Genomic DNA, 15212 nt, shown 5'->3' on the forward strand with positions numbered 1-15212 from the left:
GTATGTTTGATGTTCTAATGTCAAATATAGGAATCATGTATGTTTTACATGCATTAGAATCCGTCTCTCCACTGACTCCTCAATCAAATGTCCACATTCATACCTAGCTAGACAGCTGGGTAAAGACACTGACTCTTTACATGTCAAAATAAAAAATAAAAAAAACTTTCTTGTTCTCCGTAACTTAAGTGTGGTCTTTATTAGTGTACCCACAATAAATACACTACCATACATGCGTTTCCATTGTATCCGTGTCGACATCAGACACTTGCACCGACACTTGTGATTACGTTTAATATATTCATTTTTTAAAATTATTACTGATGTCACCGTGTTAATGTCGAAGTCGTCGGGGTGTCCGTGTTACAGAGATTTCAATTTCAATTTATTGCAAAAAAATTATTGCAAAAAAATTTATTTCAATACTAGTTTCGCTTTTCATGCTCACATGGACTTATTAGTTATGCGGGCATTGAAGTCCCATTATCAGAACTTATTAACAAGGATGCCTTGGTTTGGACTAACATTGCTCAAATCGCTTTTGAAACCCTCTTATGTTAGGGAGCTTTGTGCAATTACCATAGCTGTTAAAAAGTGTATGACATATTTATTTAGAAAGAAATTTATCACCTAATCAGATCAGAGACGTTCGGGGGAGCTCGTGACCCGAGTAATTCAAATTCCAGAGTAACAATTTTACTTGACAAAACTCTTGGGGTTTCATACTATCTCCTTCCGGGAAGGGCAAATAAACATATTTTTCTAAGTGCAAAGGAGTTGGACATCATGCAGAACCCTTCTTCAACCATCACTAATCAAGAGGGTGAGTTTGGGTTACAAAGGTATATAGCAAAAATTGTAATCTTGAAGTCAACAAAAGGAATATTTCCAAGTAATAATGCACTAAATAACCTTCCACATTTCATTATTTTCTCTTTCAAGAGAATTAAAAAATCACTGTTTCTGTCCTCTAAGTAAATTATGTATATACAAAAACAAAACAGTAAATCAATGCTAACCATCATTTTAGTAAAAATCCTAATTTTTCCTCTTTTTATGGGGGTGTCTCCCTTTCTCCAAATAGCCGCACGAAAAAACTGATTAATAGTTTTGCTATACCAATGGAGCACATCACAGCCTGCTACACGAACTCACCAGTCCAATACAATACTTCGAGAAAGGTATAGTTTATCAATGTATTCTATAACTGGAAGTGAGGCACTAATGTACCTTCTCATCTTCTTTTCCGCTGTTTGCTCTGCAATAACATTTATATTAAATAAAAGTTTAGGTCTATATAAGATGAAGAAGGATTGAAACAATAAGATAACATCTAAATGATAATGTGAATGGTCCCCAATTTGCTTAAGACAAAAAACCTTTGTTTTTTGTTCAGAAAAGAGTTCACATTTGTTTCACACCACAAATAAAGAAGTAGATAATTTTTTTGGCCGAATGAAACAATTCAACAACAACAGTAACAACCAAGTCTTATCCGACTAAGTGGGATTGGCTACATGGATCAACTTCCGCAGTAATATTTTATCCAGAACCATACTTATATTCAAATAGTTAATCTCGAGATATTTCTTAATAACTTTTCTTATAGTTTTTTTTAGGTTTTCCTCAAAACATATATTAACCATCTAGTTATTCACATGTTAGAATTAGGATGACATCTTAAACTAAGATGTCAACTATGTCGCCTCACATGTTAGGATTAAGGTTGATTCATGCTTGCCAATTTGAATAAGAGCAACAACCAATATAAGGAATCTGTTTTTTAATTTATCTCCATGTAAACACTAACACATTATATGTATAATTTGATATCTACTGAACATAACAAAACAATGCAAGTTACCTGTTTCATTGAGCTTCACAAACAACTGGTCTCTCGTCGGAAGTGTATACATCCCAGCATATACAGCCGTTCTGACTGTCCATGAGTGATACGGCGCACAAACCTCTCCATATGCTGTTGAAGCCACTCCTTTCAGAGAACTATCACTGAAAATGTTAAAAAAACTACTATCTCAGCAACTTGCTAACCTTCAACAGAAAACTAAACAAAAAAACATAGATAATTCATCAAAAGACAAGAAAAGATACATGTATAAACAGGATTCCTTACCTTGTCGACAAAAGTTGTTCGAATATAGCTCTAACGAGATCAAGACCCTGCCGCACTCTACGTAGATTACGCGAATAGCTTCCTGAAGTTTTCACCGTGTCATTAGCCACATCATGGTCAATTATATCTTGTAGCATCTCATACTTCTTTGATGCTTCCACTAGTCCATGTAGCTGATCATAACAATCATCATTAGAAGAAAAACCCAAAAAAAAAACATAATAAACTATTACTAGTTGAAAATCTTCAAAATCAAACAAAACATGATAATGTCCTCATTACTAAGCTGTTGATATCTCCAACAACCTTAATTTGGTTGCATCAAACAAAACATGATAATGTCCTCATTACACACACACACACATATATATATATATATATATATATATATATATATATATATATATATATATATATATATATATATATATATATATATATATATATATATATATATATATATATATATATATATATATATATATATATATATATATATATAGGGGACGACTCAAGTGAGAACACTTGGTTATTATGAGAAATGAGAACAATGAATCACGACCATTAGATTTGATTTTAATGGACTGGATTGGTTTCTCTTCCTGTGTTGATTTAAAATAAATATTAAGGATCTTGGAAAGAGAAACCAATCCAGTCCATTAAAATCAAATCTAATGGTCTAGATTCATTGTTCTCATTTCTCATAATAATCAAGTGTTCTCACTTGAGTCGTCCCCTATATATATATATATATATATATATATATATATATATTATCCTAACAATTAACCTATGAAGCACGAAAACCGAAAATACTATCCAGACACCGATAATAACTTGATAAAATTAATTAATTAAACATAATTACAATTAGACACATACACAATTTTTTCCAGAGATATTTCAACATTATACTCCACAATATTAGGATCAAAACTTTACGATGATCAACATCATTTAACCATAAAATTAATACATCACAATTACGATGAATGATTTTATATATATACCTTGGAAACGTATTCCATTTCAGCGAATTTGAAAGCAAGACCAAGACAACGAAAAAGAACGGTAACAAGAGAAGCGATTTCGCAGAAAGTATCCAACCGAATATGATCGGACGAACCGTTCTTGAAATCCTTAACCTTTTCGACGAGCTCTTCAAAAGCGTCGGCTATGGCAGAAAGAGGCGATGCAATCGCTGAATCCGAAGGTTCCATAACGGATTCAAAACTGACCATCGTTTATGATCACCGCAACATCGTGATCTTTTTTTTCTTTGTTTCTATTTATGAGAAAAAGGAAAAGTGTGAAAGGTTGAAAGAGTCGTATAATGATGAATTTGGGGAAAGCGTGTTGGAGAAGAAATAATACATGGAGTTTTTTTTTTTTTTGTCTGGGAAAGTTGATGAGTGATTTTGTATAGGAAGGTTCCCTATGAATACGGTGTGTTTATGGTTGGAAACGGTAAAGGGTTTGTGGTTCAACCTTCGTAACTTTTCGTTAAAGCCCATTTTCTCTAGCTGATTGGGTTGGGCCTGATGTAATCTTGCCTATTAACCTTGTTCAATTTTATTTATTTTTTTGTAAATTGAAATTATATTCATACAAGTTGATAGAATATGTTGGAAAATTATATAAATTCAACATTTTTAAACGGAAAAGGACAATATGTGAATAAACTCGTAACATTCAAGTTAATAGTGTAAAATAATAAAACATTGTGTAAATGTGATACATCGAAGTATCTGAAATACAAATCAATAGGATAAGAAACTATTTCATGATAAAGGTTTTGGTAGAGTGATAAAGGCATCGGGTGATCAATGAAAAGGGTATCGAAAATGTTAGCACTTCAAGGCTCAAGTGAGTGTTTGAGAGGTGGAATTATGCAAGTGTAAACGAAAAGAATACACTTATGTGACTTATAGTCGGTTTATATAGGGGTGATTGTTAAAACTGAATCTCGTGATCTAGGGGTGAAAAACGGAACGGAAAGGAGCGGACATTATTGAGGGTTGCTATCTTGTCTTTTCCACAAGCATAGCTTGAATCACAAGTAAAATTATCAAAATTGAAATATAAGTTTATTGATTAGAATCAAGAAGAATATATGATTCGAATCATGAGCTGTGTGAAATATGGGAAAAATCTCTGGTGGAATTGATTCAAATCATAAAATAGGCATGATTCGAATCACAATCTCACGTGATCCGAATCAAGTACATATATTAATTTGAATCAATTGCCCTTTTGAAACTTCATTTTTCCCTGCCCAAATTGAGTTGAATCATAGTTTTCACTTGATTTGAATCGACAAGTTCAAAAGTCCAAATTTGATTTAAGTTATGGTTTTCACTTGATTTGAATCATTGCTTCAAAATCCCGTTTTTTATATTTCATATAAATAACTTTTTTCTTTGATGAAAGTGTGTAAGTGTGAGAAACCTATGGTGTGACCTATAGAGACAATGAGTGTTTTTCTTTGTCTTCTCTTCTTAGTGGGTTCTTCTTTACACCATGATATTTTCTCTTATAACAACCTCTTGATTGAGGGAGACTAATGGTGGCATTAGGTTATTAATGTTTTGTGTGAAGTTTGTTGTTTGTAACAGGTGCAAATATCATTTCTTGAATCCTGTTTGGTATCATTGATATTCATCAAGAAGAGTGTTTCAATATACTCCATGAAAGACTTTGAAGAGATCAAGTATGAATTGTCTGTAAGACATGATTGGAAGTTGTCCATTCTTGGTGGAGTTGAAGAAAGATTGCTCGCAGACAAAATTAGGATTATCCAATGAATGCTTAGCCATGACAATTGCTCAAAAAACAAGAAATCGGTAGGATTAAAGGGTTGATAGTTACATACGAACATTTAGAGCAAAATTATTGTGCATGTGAAGAATCAATGGATCAAGTTCTTTTGAGATCTTGTATTGTGAGTAGTTTTAACTGTTTGAATCAACAATGTGGTTTATTGTTTAGTATTTCGTTGTAACCAAAACGCTTGTATCATCATATCTAAATAGTGGAAGATCTTAATTATTTCCTAATGGTTTTAACACCATTAAAGAGTGAAGTAAGCAATGAAAGAATGATAGTCGAACCATTATATATCGTTATGTGTCTTTTCTTCTTCCCTTAACTCTTTTATTTATCAAGCATTGATTACCATGCTACTACACTCATGCATACTTTTATAGTTTACTCTTAGAAATGACTTAAGATAAAATCAAAGTTGATTAAGGATGATTTTGCTCTGTGATGTTTAAATCCTAAGGCTTATTTGGGCTTAGTGGCAGCTTAATTATATGTTGTGTTGGGTCAAATTTGCCGAGGTTTGTGGTTGCCGACTTTTTCCGCAATATTGGATGCTTCGTCTTGATTGAAATGTTGTGGTTTTTTTGCTACTGTCGAAGTTTATATTACGGTTGTTTTCTGTTTTCAGTCTTTTGTTGTTGGTTTTCCCTTGTATTTGCGGGTGCTCTGTCTTGGTTGAGCCGCAGTGGCCTTTTGTTTATGCCGAAGAATTTTTTTTCTGGTGTGATTTTCTAATGGCGTGATTGTCTGCCGTGAGTTTGTATATTAGCTGTAGATATTTTGTAGTTTGGCTGGCCCTGTGTTTTGTGGTGGTTGTTGAGTGTGTTATGCGAACCTGTTTTAGGTGTTATCTTCATATTATGTATTTGTTTTGTGGTGGATTTTAGCTGCTGGGGTTGTTCTGGTTTTGGCTCGATTTGGTTGTGTATTGTAAGGGTTGTTTTGACAATATATCACGGTAGCTTTTGGTGCTCTTGCCCAGCATTTATTGTGCTGGTTTGACTTTCTTTTTTATGGAATTTTTCGTTGCTTAAAAAAAAATCAAAATAATTAGATAACAAATTTAGCTTTAGTCCTTTAACTTACGGTACTTGTAACTTGTTAGCAAGATTGAACTCTAAATGATTTATTTTAAAACAAAATTTTATTTTTAATTCTTTAACTTGTTATCTTCTTAATATCACGCAGCCCACTGTGATTAAAATTATTCTGAGACCATGGTCACTAAAACAGAGAAAAATATTATATCAACTATCAACTATCAACTATCAACTATCTATCATATATTAAAAGATTGACCAAACTCCCTAAATTGTCCTTTCTTCAAAATAAATTTACACTACAAAATGGACATTTTGGTAACTAACAAAATAACTCTTCACCTTTTTATCTTTTGCACCAAGTGTTTCACTCTCATTGGTCCACCAACTTTCTATAACATAATACACTACCTCATTTTCTCTCTCCTTATAAATTACAATTTGTATGATTATTATTCATTTATAATTGAATCATTCATTTTAAATTTACATATTTTTAAATATTTTTTATACAATATTAAATAAATTTACATGATATTGGACTAAAGTTTACGGGTCACTATCAACATCAACATAATATATATTTTATTTATTATTTCAAATGTTAAAATTCTTTTTATTCTTTTTTCCTCTTATGGATTAATTTTTTTCTTTGCTTAATTATTTAATAATTAAATAATTCATTTTAAATTTATTTGTATAATGTATTTTTTTAATTTTAAAAACATAATACACTACCTCATTCTCTTTCTCTTTATAAAGTACAATTTCAATTGAAAATATAATATAGTTGCATATTTATGATTATTATTTATTTATAATTGAATCATTCATTTTAAATTTACATGTTTTTAAATATATATGATACAATATTAAATAAATCTACATGATATTATGTCGTAGTTTACGGGTCACTATCAACATAATACATATTTTATTTATTTTTTCAAATGTTAAAATTCTTTTTATTCTCTTTCCGTCTCATGGATCAATTTTTTCTTTGTATAATTATTTAATAATTAAGTAATTCATTTTAGATTTATTTGTATAATGTATTTTTTAAATTTAATTAGCATGATGAAAAATGTATTTATCTCACGGGTCATTAACAAGACAATATTTATTTTAGTTAATCAATCATTATTTTAATTTAAGAGAAAAAATCTTTATTTTTAAATATTAATTTTTTCTCCATCTCACACTATAAGAAAAAAAAGTTTTGCGACATATAGGTGGCGATTTTTTAAAAATCTGAAACATTTTACGAGGTTGTAGGCCCAACTACCCTTAAAAGAAATTTGCTACAGTTCAACAACGACCGCCCCCAAATATATTCATGGTTATTATTTGAAGATTATAAATTACTACATATTTTTTTAGTTATTTACACAATATCATAATTAAATTACCCATCATCAAAATATATGTTGTTGAAATTGCAAAGCATTGTGAAATTGACTATGAAAATTTTATTAGTAAATTTTTTTTCTAATTGTTAATTTTCATTTTATATATACAATTTAGTCAAATTTTTTATTTCATTTTTTTTCTTCATATCATTCAAAAAATACTACACTATAAATAATGCACCCGTACGACAGCACGGGTCTCTGACTAGTTGTTTTTATAAAATGCTACTATTGCAAAACATGGAAAACAAAAATTATAACAATATGTAATTTATCTAACAAAAACAAACTACACAAATTACAAAGACTTTTTAAACAATTACGCTGAAACAATTAAAAATTCAATAACCACAAAAACCTGTAAAATAATTTAACTTAACCAACCCTTACTCTCTTTCATACTTAACCAAAACTTCAGAATGAGGTATGTCATTATTTTAGTAAAACATGTATAACAATAAATCCAAATCATATCAAATAAATTACAAAGAATTTCAAAACTTAGCTAATTCAGACTGTCAAATATTAATGAATTCAAATACAACACATTAAATGAATTCAAATACAAGGCATTTAATGAATTCCAAAATGATATGAAATTCTTTTCAACCAAATTTGTTTGGATTGACTAATTTAAACTACATAAATTTTGCGATTTTTGAAGAATTTATAAAAACAATTTATAACATTTTACAAAAGCTTTTTTTCACGAGTAAATAAACAATTTATCCATACAAGGCACACTCATATAGACTTCAGAATAAAAAAGATGCACAGTTACACTTGATAAAAGGATGCACAAAACCAATAATAGAGAAGCTAAGCAACGACTATGTATGTATATTGTATATGACTACTGAAAAGGATCCCTCGATGGGGAGAAAATGGTAAAAATAAGGGCGGCAATGAGAAGGTAAAAACACCCTTGTCCAAAGTCAACTTCAAATTATCTTTATAAAGCATTACCTCATTAAACACCAAGTATAAAATTTTAAAAAAAGGTCCCTCGAGAGAAAAGATAACGAAAAATAATTTGGAAATTATTCAGAAAAGATCATTGTTCGTCAAACTCATGCATGTGGTCTAAAAGGTAGTTGGCCGCCAATTCCTCATTTTTGTTACAAGCGAAGTACACCTCCAATACAATAGCACGGTCGAAACCCATTGCTTCAAGCTGCAACAGAAAAAACATATCACCATTTGCAGAAACTATAAAATACAGAGGAAAGGCTAATTAACCCTGTGTACTTATAGCTTTATAGGTGTTGACAAGAAAATGACATATATCGACTAATGCATCTTATAGTGAAGAAGCCAAACTTACACGTTCAATAGCTTGGCGCTCCTCGGGTGTGACTGTTACTGCTTGTGGCATACCACCAGCCATTTGTCCCAGTAGGTTCCTAAAGCATATCGAAAGCCAAAAAGTAAGCCAATGGACATTATTGACATGTAAAAAGGATAATAAGATCACCCACTACAAGAAACAATCAAAAATGAATTTGCAAAGAGCCTTAATAGATAAATCTTACCCTTCGCCACCTTCCATGGGTTCGTTAATCAGGCGAAGAAAGTCAGCCTGATGATCTCGAATCAATCTCATAAGATGAGGATTTTGTTTGCCAAGTTCTTGTAGCATGGGCTGCAGCAATAACAAGAATTATGGGGAATCCACGAGAGAAAATAGGATATAATATGCTACTAAGGTGAAGAAGAAAACCTGCAGTATTTGTGGGTTTGCCTGCACCATAGCTCGCAGAGCTTGGAACTGAAATGAAAATGAAAAATATGATTAATCTAATTAGAACATACCTATAAAGTAATAAATTCAGAGTAAATGACAACAGAGAGAAAAATAATACTTGCTGACTGTTGCGTAGAAAATCCAGAGAGCCAGCACCGGCGGCACCAGCACCAATATTTGGAAGACCCTGTAACATAGAGTTAAGTTTACCACCCTAAAGAAATTTCATTTTTTAGTTTAAAAAACAGCAATTGTTACCTGGGGAAAGAGGTCTAGAGGATTAGCATTAGGTCCACTCGATGTAACAGGAGCAGGCTGTGCTGCTTGTGGAGCTGCAGCTGCAGCTGCAGGACTCGCAGGCTGCGCAATTGCAGGCACTTGGGATACTGCTGGAGCTTCAGCTTGTTCGGGAATACCCTAAATTATGAATTATATTTTTAATAACATACAAGACTCAACCACCTTTGCAAAATATGTAAGTATCATCAAGAAATAACAGGAATCCTAAACTGGTAACTGAAATATATAGCAAGATACTAATATTAAGACACTCAACATCTAAAATCTACTTACCGAATACAAATATTCAACAGCTCTCTCGGGGTTGTTGAAGGCAGCTCGGAGAGCACGAATAACAGTATCCCTATCCCAGCTTCCTCCACCCATATCTAGGATTTGCTGAACTGTTTCCTCCAAGTTGCTACCAGCAACCAGATTGGATGCCGCCTGCCCATAGACATCAGAACCTTCCCTGCTTGAAAACATTTTTTTAAGCAACAGAGTTTAATGGAAGAATCAAGATAATTGTAGAATTTCCACTTACAATATACAAAAATTACAGGAGCAATAAAGACCAAATTCCAAACATTGAAGTAAACAGAATACTCACGTAGCAGTTGCTGAAGATATAGGAGCAGGAGTAGGAGCTGGAGAAGGTGCAGCAACAGATGCAGGTCTGTCATGTTGAAATGAAGCTTCAGAGTTTAAGTAAAACACAATATGTATAGATAGTTGAAACAAATATTATCTAAACAATTCAAGAAAATGTCATGTAAAACAAGTCACTCACTGTGTGACAACTGCAGCTGGAGCTTGAGGTGATACAGACACTGTGGGGGTTGAAGTAGGAGCAGAACTCGCCTGTGGGGCCTGCAGTGTATAGATAATTGTCAGATACTATTTTCAGTTGCTGGACTATCTTTCTTACAACAACCCAGAAAGTATAATAATAAAAATGATGATAACGTGAACAATATTCATAACACGGCAAACTTAACTCACCTTTGCTGGAGGAGCATTTGAAGCAGTAGACCCTTCACCAGATTTAGTCTTATTCTGCCACATTTTAAGAACATATTTCTAGTTTAGTACTGAATAAATGAATATAATAAGTATTGAGATTGAAAAGGTAATAATGATTTCTCATTGATTTAGGTTGCAACATAAAGTTATATTATGCTGGATGAATACTAACTATGCACATCGGGGTTTCATCATCCAATCATGACTAAATAGAGAAAACCACAGACCCATAGGTCATGGGGGAAACCAGAGTTATCAATCCCGGATAACGGACCGGAGCGGACGACCCCAAAAATGGGATAGCGGGATAACCCCTGTTTAATTAATTTTTTTACAAATTAAATAAATAATAACTATAAAAATAAATCAAAGAAATAACTCAATAATACAACAATACCATTAAAAGATTCATAAACCAAACTATCAAAACAGAAGGTTTAGTAAAAAATTCTTAATTCAACATCAACAAGTCTTAAATGTAATCAAAGCATCGCATCTCAATATTCAATCTTAGAGTACTATTATATTAAGAATTAAGATTCAAATTATTATTCTTCTTCTTCAAACAAAGCAACCTTGCATTAATTTAAAGAATCAGATGCTGAAGCTGACAATAAAACAGAGGAATATATTGATTTAGATAATTTACACTGGATGAAGAAGAAAAGAAGAATAGAGGAAGAAGAAGAAGAAAGGTACGAAGATGGCGGCGATGGCTTGCCCTTCAAATGGAATCAAATATGAGAGAGGAGAAGTACAGAGGCGAACACGAGAGAGGAGAAGAAGAACAGAGTCACAGGAGAGGAGAAGAAGAACAGAGTCACACGAGAGAAGAAGAACAGAGTCGCGAGAGAGGAAATGAAATTTAGGGCAAATGAACAAAAATTTAAGGATATTTTGGGGATTTTGCAAAAAAAAAAAAAGCAGGTTGGACCAGGAAGCCACTCCGCTTCGCAATCCGTGGTTACTCAAAGAGAAGCCGCAATTGAAAAATGCCCCGCGATCTGCAATTTCATAGCAGTCAGTCCACTCTCCCGGGATAGTGCCGCTATCAACCAGGATTGATAACTCTGGGAAACTGCAAATTATGATAGATCTTAAACACTCCAAATGAAATTCCACACACCAACCAACCAAAACTCAAAAACAATAAAAATTGTGCAAAGAAGAAGCTCGTAAAGTTCAAAAACCATGTTTGCAACAAAATAATGGAAGTTTTGGTAAGTTCAAAATTAATGCAGTTTTCCAAAACGAAAAATGCGATAAATGAAAGGTTTACCTTTGAAAGCATAATTACAAGGAAACTATTTTCAGCTACTTTATTTTCCTCCAAGGTGGAGCCATCCTTCAAAACTTTCCCTTGATGAATAAGCATTTGCTGTGCAGCAGGATAGACATATACACCCTGAACAGTTTCTATATTTTTCTTCACATCAGAAATCTGAAGAGAATATTCACAATTAATTAGTACAACTAATATAGCAAAAGAGAAACTATTGTGGCTCCAATATAGCAAAAAAACAATTGTGGTTCAGAATATACACAGCAGGGTATAAAGATATTCACAAAACCCACATAACTAACAGATCAAACACTTACAGCTTGCTGTGTATAATTCCACATTTGAGTGGGCTAAAGTATTAATGAAAAATTCAGATATTAATATGCAATCTTGAAAGATTCAGAAAATAAACAATGCCCCAATGGTATGAGAGCACAGTGTCACTGTTGACAGTTCATTAACTAATAATGACAATTTATTGATGCAGGTATTAATTAGTATTAGCATATGCACTCAATTATTGAAATGCTCGTGGATAGAATAGCACATAAGTTGTCCCGTTAAGCCACCTCAGTTGGTAGCTGTGCAGGGACATCAAACTACGTCGGACTGCAGAGGCGCGGGTTCAAACCCATGACATCCCTCTTATTCACCATTTAAGTGTGAAATTCCAGCCACTAACCTACTTGACCCAAAAAAAATAGCACATAACTTAGACCTAGTATTTATGCAGTAAGCAAGTGGGATGTCCCAGGTTCGAACCCGCGCCTCTTCAACTGATATCCCTAACGGGACAGAGATTTTGCTTATAGCATAATCAAATTCGATATTCCTATGAAGTAATAACTTAAACAATCAATGTGGAACTGATTCAAAATCATTACCAATAATCCCAAACCTAACAACAAATTTCCCACAAGGTCACAATCCATTGATGCATCATTAATTTCACAACATATTCTATACACCACATCTAAATCATCACTTATAAAACCTGAATTTCAAGTTCAACTATCAAAAAACTCAAATCGATAGCAAAAGTCAATAATTAACCAAACAGGCAAAACACTAAACCCTAATTCACAATCAAATTCAGTGATCTCGCACATCGTAAGTATCACAAATCAAACAACAAAACGCAATTCACGAAACGAAAAGAAAACGAAAATTCACAACAACAAGAAGGAGTTTGGGGAAAACCGTGTCCTGTGGCGTGACTTCGATTTCGAAGTGAGTTCCTTTCAGAGTCTTCACGAAAACCTTCATCTTCGTTACTGCTTCAAGAATCTTCGATCGCCGCAACGAAGAGGTGCGAAATTCGCGACGGCGCGGTAGGGATTCGGAGACCGAAACGACGACGGATGAAAGAAAGAAAGAAAACGAGAGTGACCCCAAAATCTTTCTTCTCTCTATGATTTGAAACAAGATATACTCGAAATATGCTCGTTTGTGTTGGCAGTAGTTGAGTTGTGAACTTCACGCGTTAATTATTGGATTGGATTAACGCGCCGCTTCGATGTTTTCTTTTGATTTTTTTGTGTTGATCTAGATGGTTTGATCGGGAAGTGGGCCTAACGTGTAAGGATGGGAGATGGGGTTAGTTTTGAATGTTGAAAGTGGAGAGTTAGCTAGATTTTGTGTCAAAGGTGTTCTCGACTGGATGTGAATTTTCTCCGATTACATTATGTTCTACCGATGTTTTAGGTCGAGTTTTTTAATTATGGCGGAGTTGAATTCTCTCTGATAACATTGTGTTCTTCTAAAATCTTTGTCGAATTGACAATTTGGCTATGGCGGAGTTGAATTCTCTCTGATAACATTATGTTATAGTGAAATATCTGTCGAGCTAACAATTTGGCTATGGTGGCAGTTTGAAATTCTCGTTGATGACATTTTTTTTTGAAATATCTGACAAGCTGACTTTTAGGTTATAGTTGATTTGAATTCTTATCAACGACAACATGTCGTTGGATCTCAAATTCTTGAGTTTTCGTCAAAAACACTTTCAATCAATAAATATTTGTGAGTCGTGAAGTTATAAAGCAAATTGTGAGTATTCGCCTCCTCTCATTTGTATGTGTGTGTTGATTTTTCCTCATACTAGTATTGTCAGGCTAAATTGTTACTGGGTCTTATCAAAACTAAATCAAAGGTGATATATGGATGAATAATATTATAGGGGTCCATGTGACTGTTGATGTTTTAGGTCGAGTTTTTTTTGTTACGGCGGGGTTGAATTCTCTCTGATAACATTATGGTCTTTTGAAATCTCTCTCGAACTAACAATTTGGTTATGGTAGGCTGGGATTCTCTTCGATGACATTATGTTTTATTAAAATGTCTAGCGAATTGACTTTTAGGTTACAAGGTTGAATTCTCTATGATAACATAATGTTATATCGAAATCTATGTCGAGCTAACAATTTGGCTATGGCAGATTGGGATTCTCTTTTATTACATTATATTTTATTGAAATATTCATCGAACTAACTTTTAAGTAACAATGTTGAATTCTCTCTGATAACACATTATGTTTTTTAAAAATCTCTGTCAAGCTAATAATTTAGCTATGGCAAGTTGGGATTCTCTTCGATGACATTATATTTTATTGAAATGCATATCGACTAACTATTAAGTTACAAAAATTGGTTTGAATTCCCATCGATGACAATATGTTATATTAAATCTCAAATTCTTGAGTTTTCATCAAAAGCATTTTTTATCAATAAATATTTGCAAGTCGTAAAGTTATAAGCAACATGTGAGTATTCATTTCCTCTCACTTTTATGTTCGTGTTGCTTTTACCTCGTACTATTATGTCAGGTTAAATTGTTGGTGGATCTTATCGAAACTCATTGAAAGAAAAGTGATATACACGTGGATAATAATACAGGGGTCCATGTGCGTTTCAACTTGACATATTATGATTATCTTGATTAATATTTTTTGAATTTTAAACTATTTTGATTATTTTGAATGTATGCCTTGTTTTGAGAGTATGTCAAATTTTCAATCTAAAGATATTTTAATTAAAAGCATGGTAAGTTTTAGTCATGTAACCTGGAAATTGAAATCATTGGGTTTTATACATTCCGATTGATCAATCCAAATAAACATAATATGTAAATTACACATCTGGATTGATATATATATATATATATATATATATATATATATATATATATATATATATATATATATATATATATATATATATATATATATATATATATATATATATATATATATATATATATATATGAGCAGCGATATTCTTACTCCAACAGTAAGTGCAGAAGACTTACTTCAAATCTTAACCATTGATTTTCATCAATGGGCTTTATATAAATAAGAAAACTGAAAGGAGCTTCGAATATGTGATGGTTTAATCATCGTATAATATATATCTATTGGTTTTTGTGCGGTTTGGGTGACTATGGTTCGAAATCAGAGCTTCGAATGCGTTTCAATGGTGAA

At 32.5% G+C, this 15212-nt stretch overlaps 2 protein-coding genes across 2 annotated transcripts; both read right to left on the reverse strand.

Moving 5' to 3' along the window:
• Positions 1-883: 883 nt before the first annotated feature.
• LOC131609879 (ACD11 homolog protein-like) lies at positions 884-3544 on the reverse strand. The gene is made up of 4 exons (XM_058881699.1): positions 3145-3544; positions 2135-2307; positions 1865-2010; positions 884-1258 (listed from the first exon to the last, which is right to left on the reverse strand). The coding sequence occupies exons 1-4, from the start codon at positions 3373-3375 to the stop codon at positions 1152-1154; spliced, it is 657 nt and encodes a 218-aa protein (XP_058737682.1). The 5' UTR covers positions 3376-3544; the 3' UTR covers positions 884-1151.
• Positions 3545-8189: 4645 nt separating this feature from the next.
• On the reverse strand, positions 8190-13174 carry LOC131642581 (ubiquitin receptor RAD23c-like). Its single transcript, XM_058912819.1, has 12 exons — positions 12935-13174; positions 11732-11893; positions 10432-10485; positions 10220-10299; positions 10040-10105; positions 9724-9901; positions 9409-9567; positions 9269-9337; positions 9127-9174; positions 8939-9048; positions 8731-8809; positions 8190-8580 (listed from the first exon to the last, which is right to left on the reverse strand). The coding sequence occupies exons 1-12, from the start codon at positions 12998-13000 to the stop codon at positions 8461-8463; spliced, it is 1191 nt and encodes a 396-aa protein (XP_058768802.1). The 5' UTR covers positions 13001-13174; the 3' UTR covers positions 8190-8460.
• Positions 13175-15212: the final 2038 nt, after the last annotated feature.

Source organism: Vicia villosa, linkage group LG1 (assembly GCF_029867415.1).
Source record: "Vicia villosa cultivar HV-30 ecotype Madison, WI linkage group LG1, Vvil1.0, whole genome shotgun sequence".
NCBI lineage: Eukaryota > Viridiplantae > Streptophyta > Magnoliopsida > Fabales > Fabaceae > Vicia > Vicia villosa.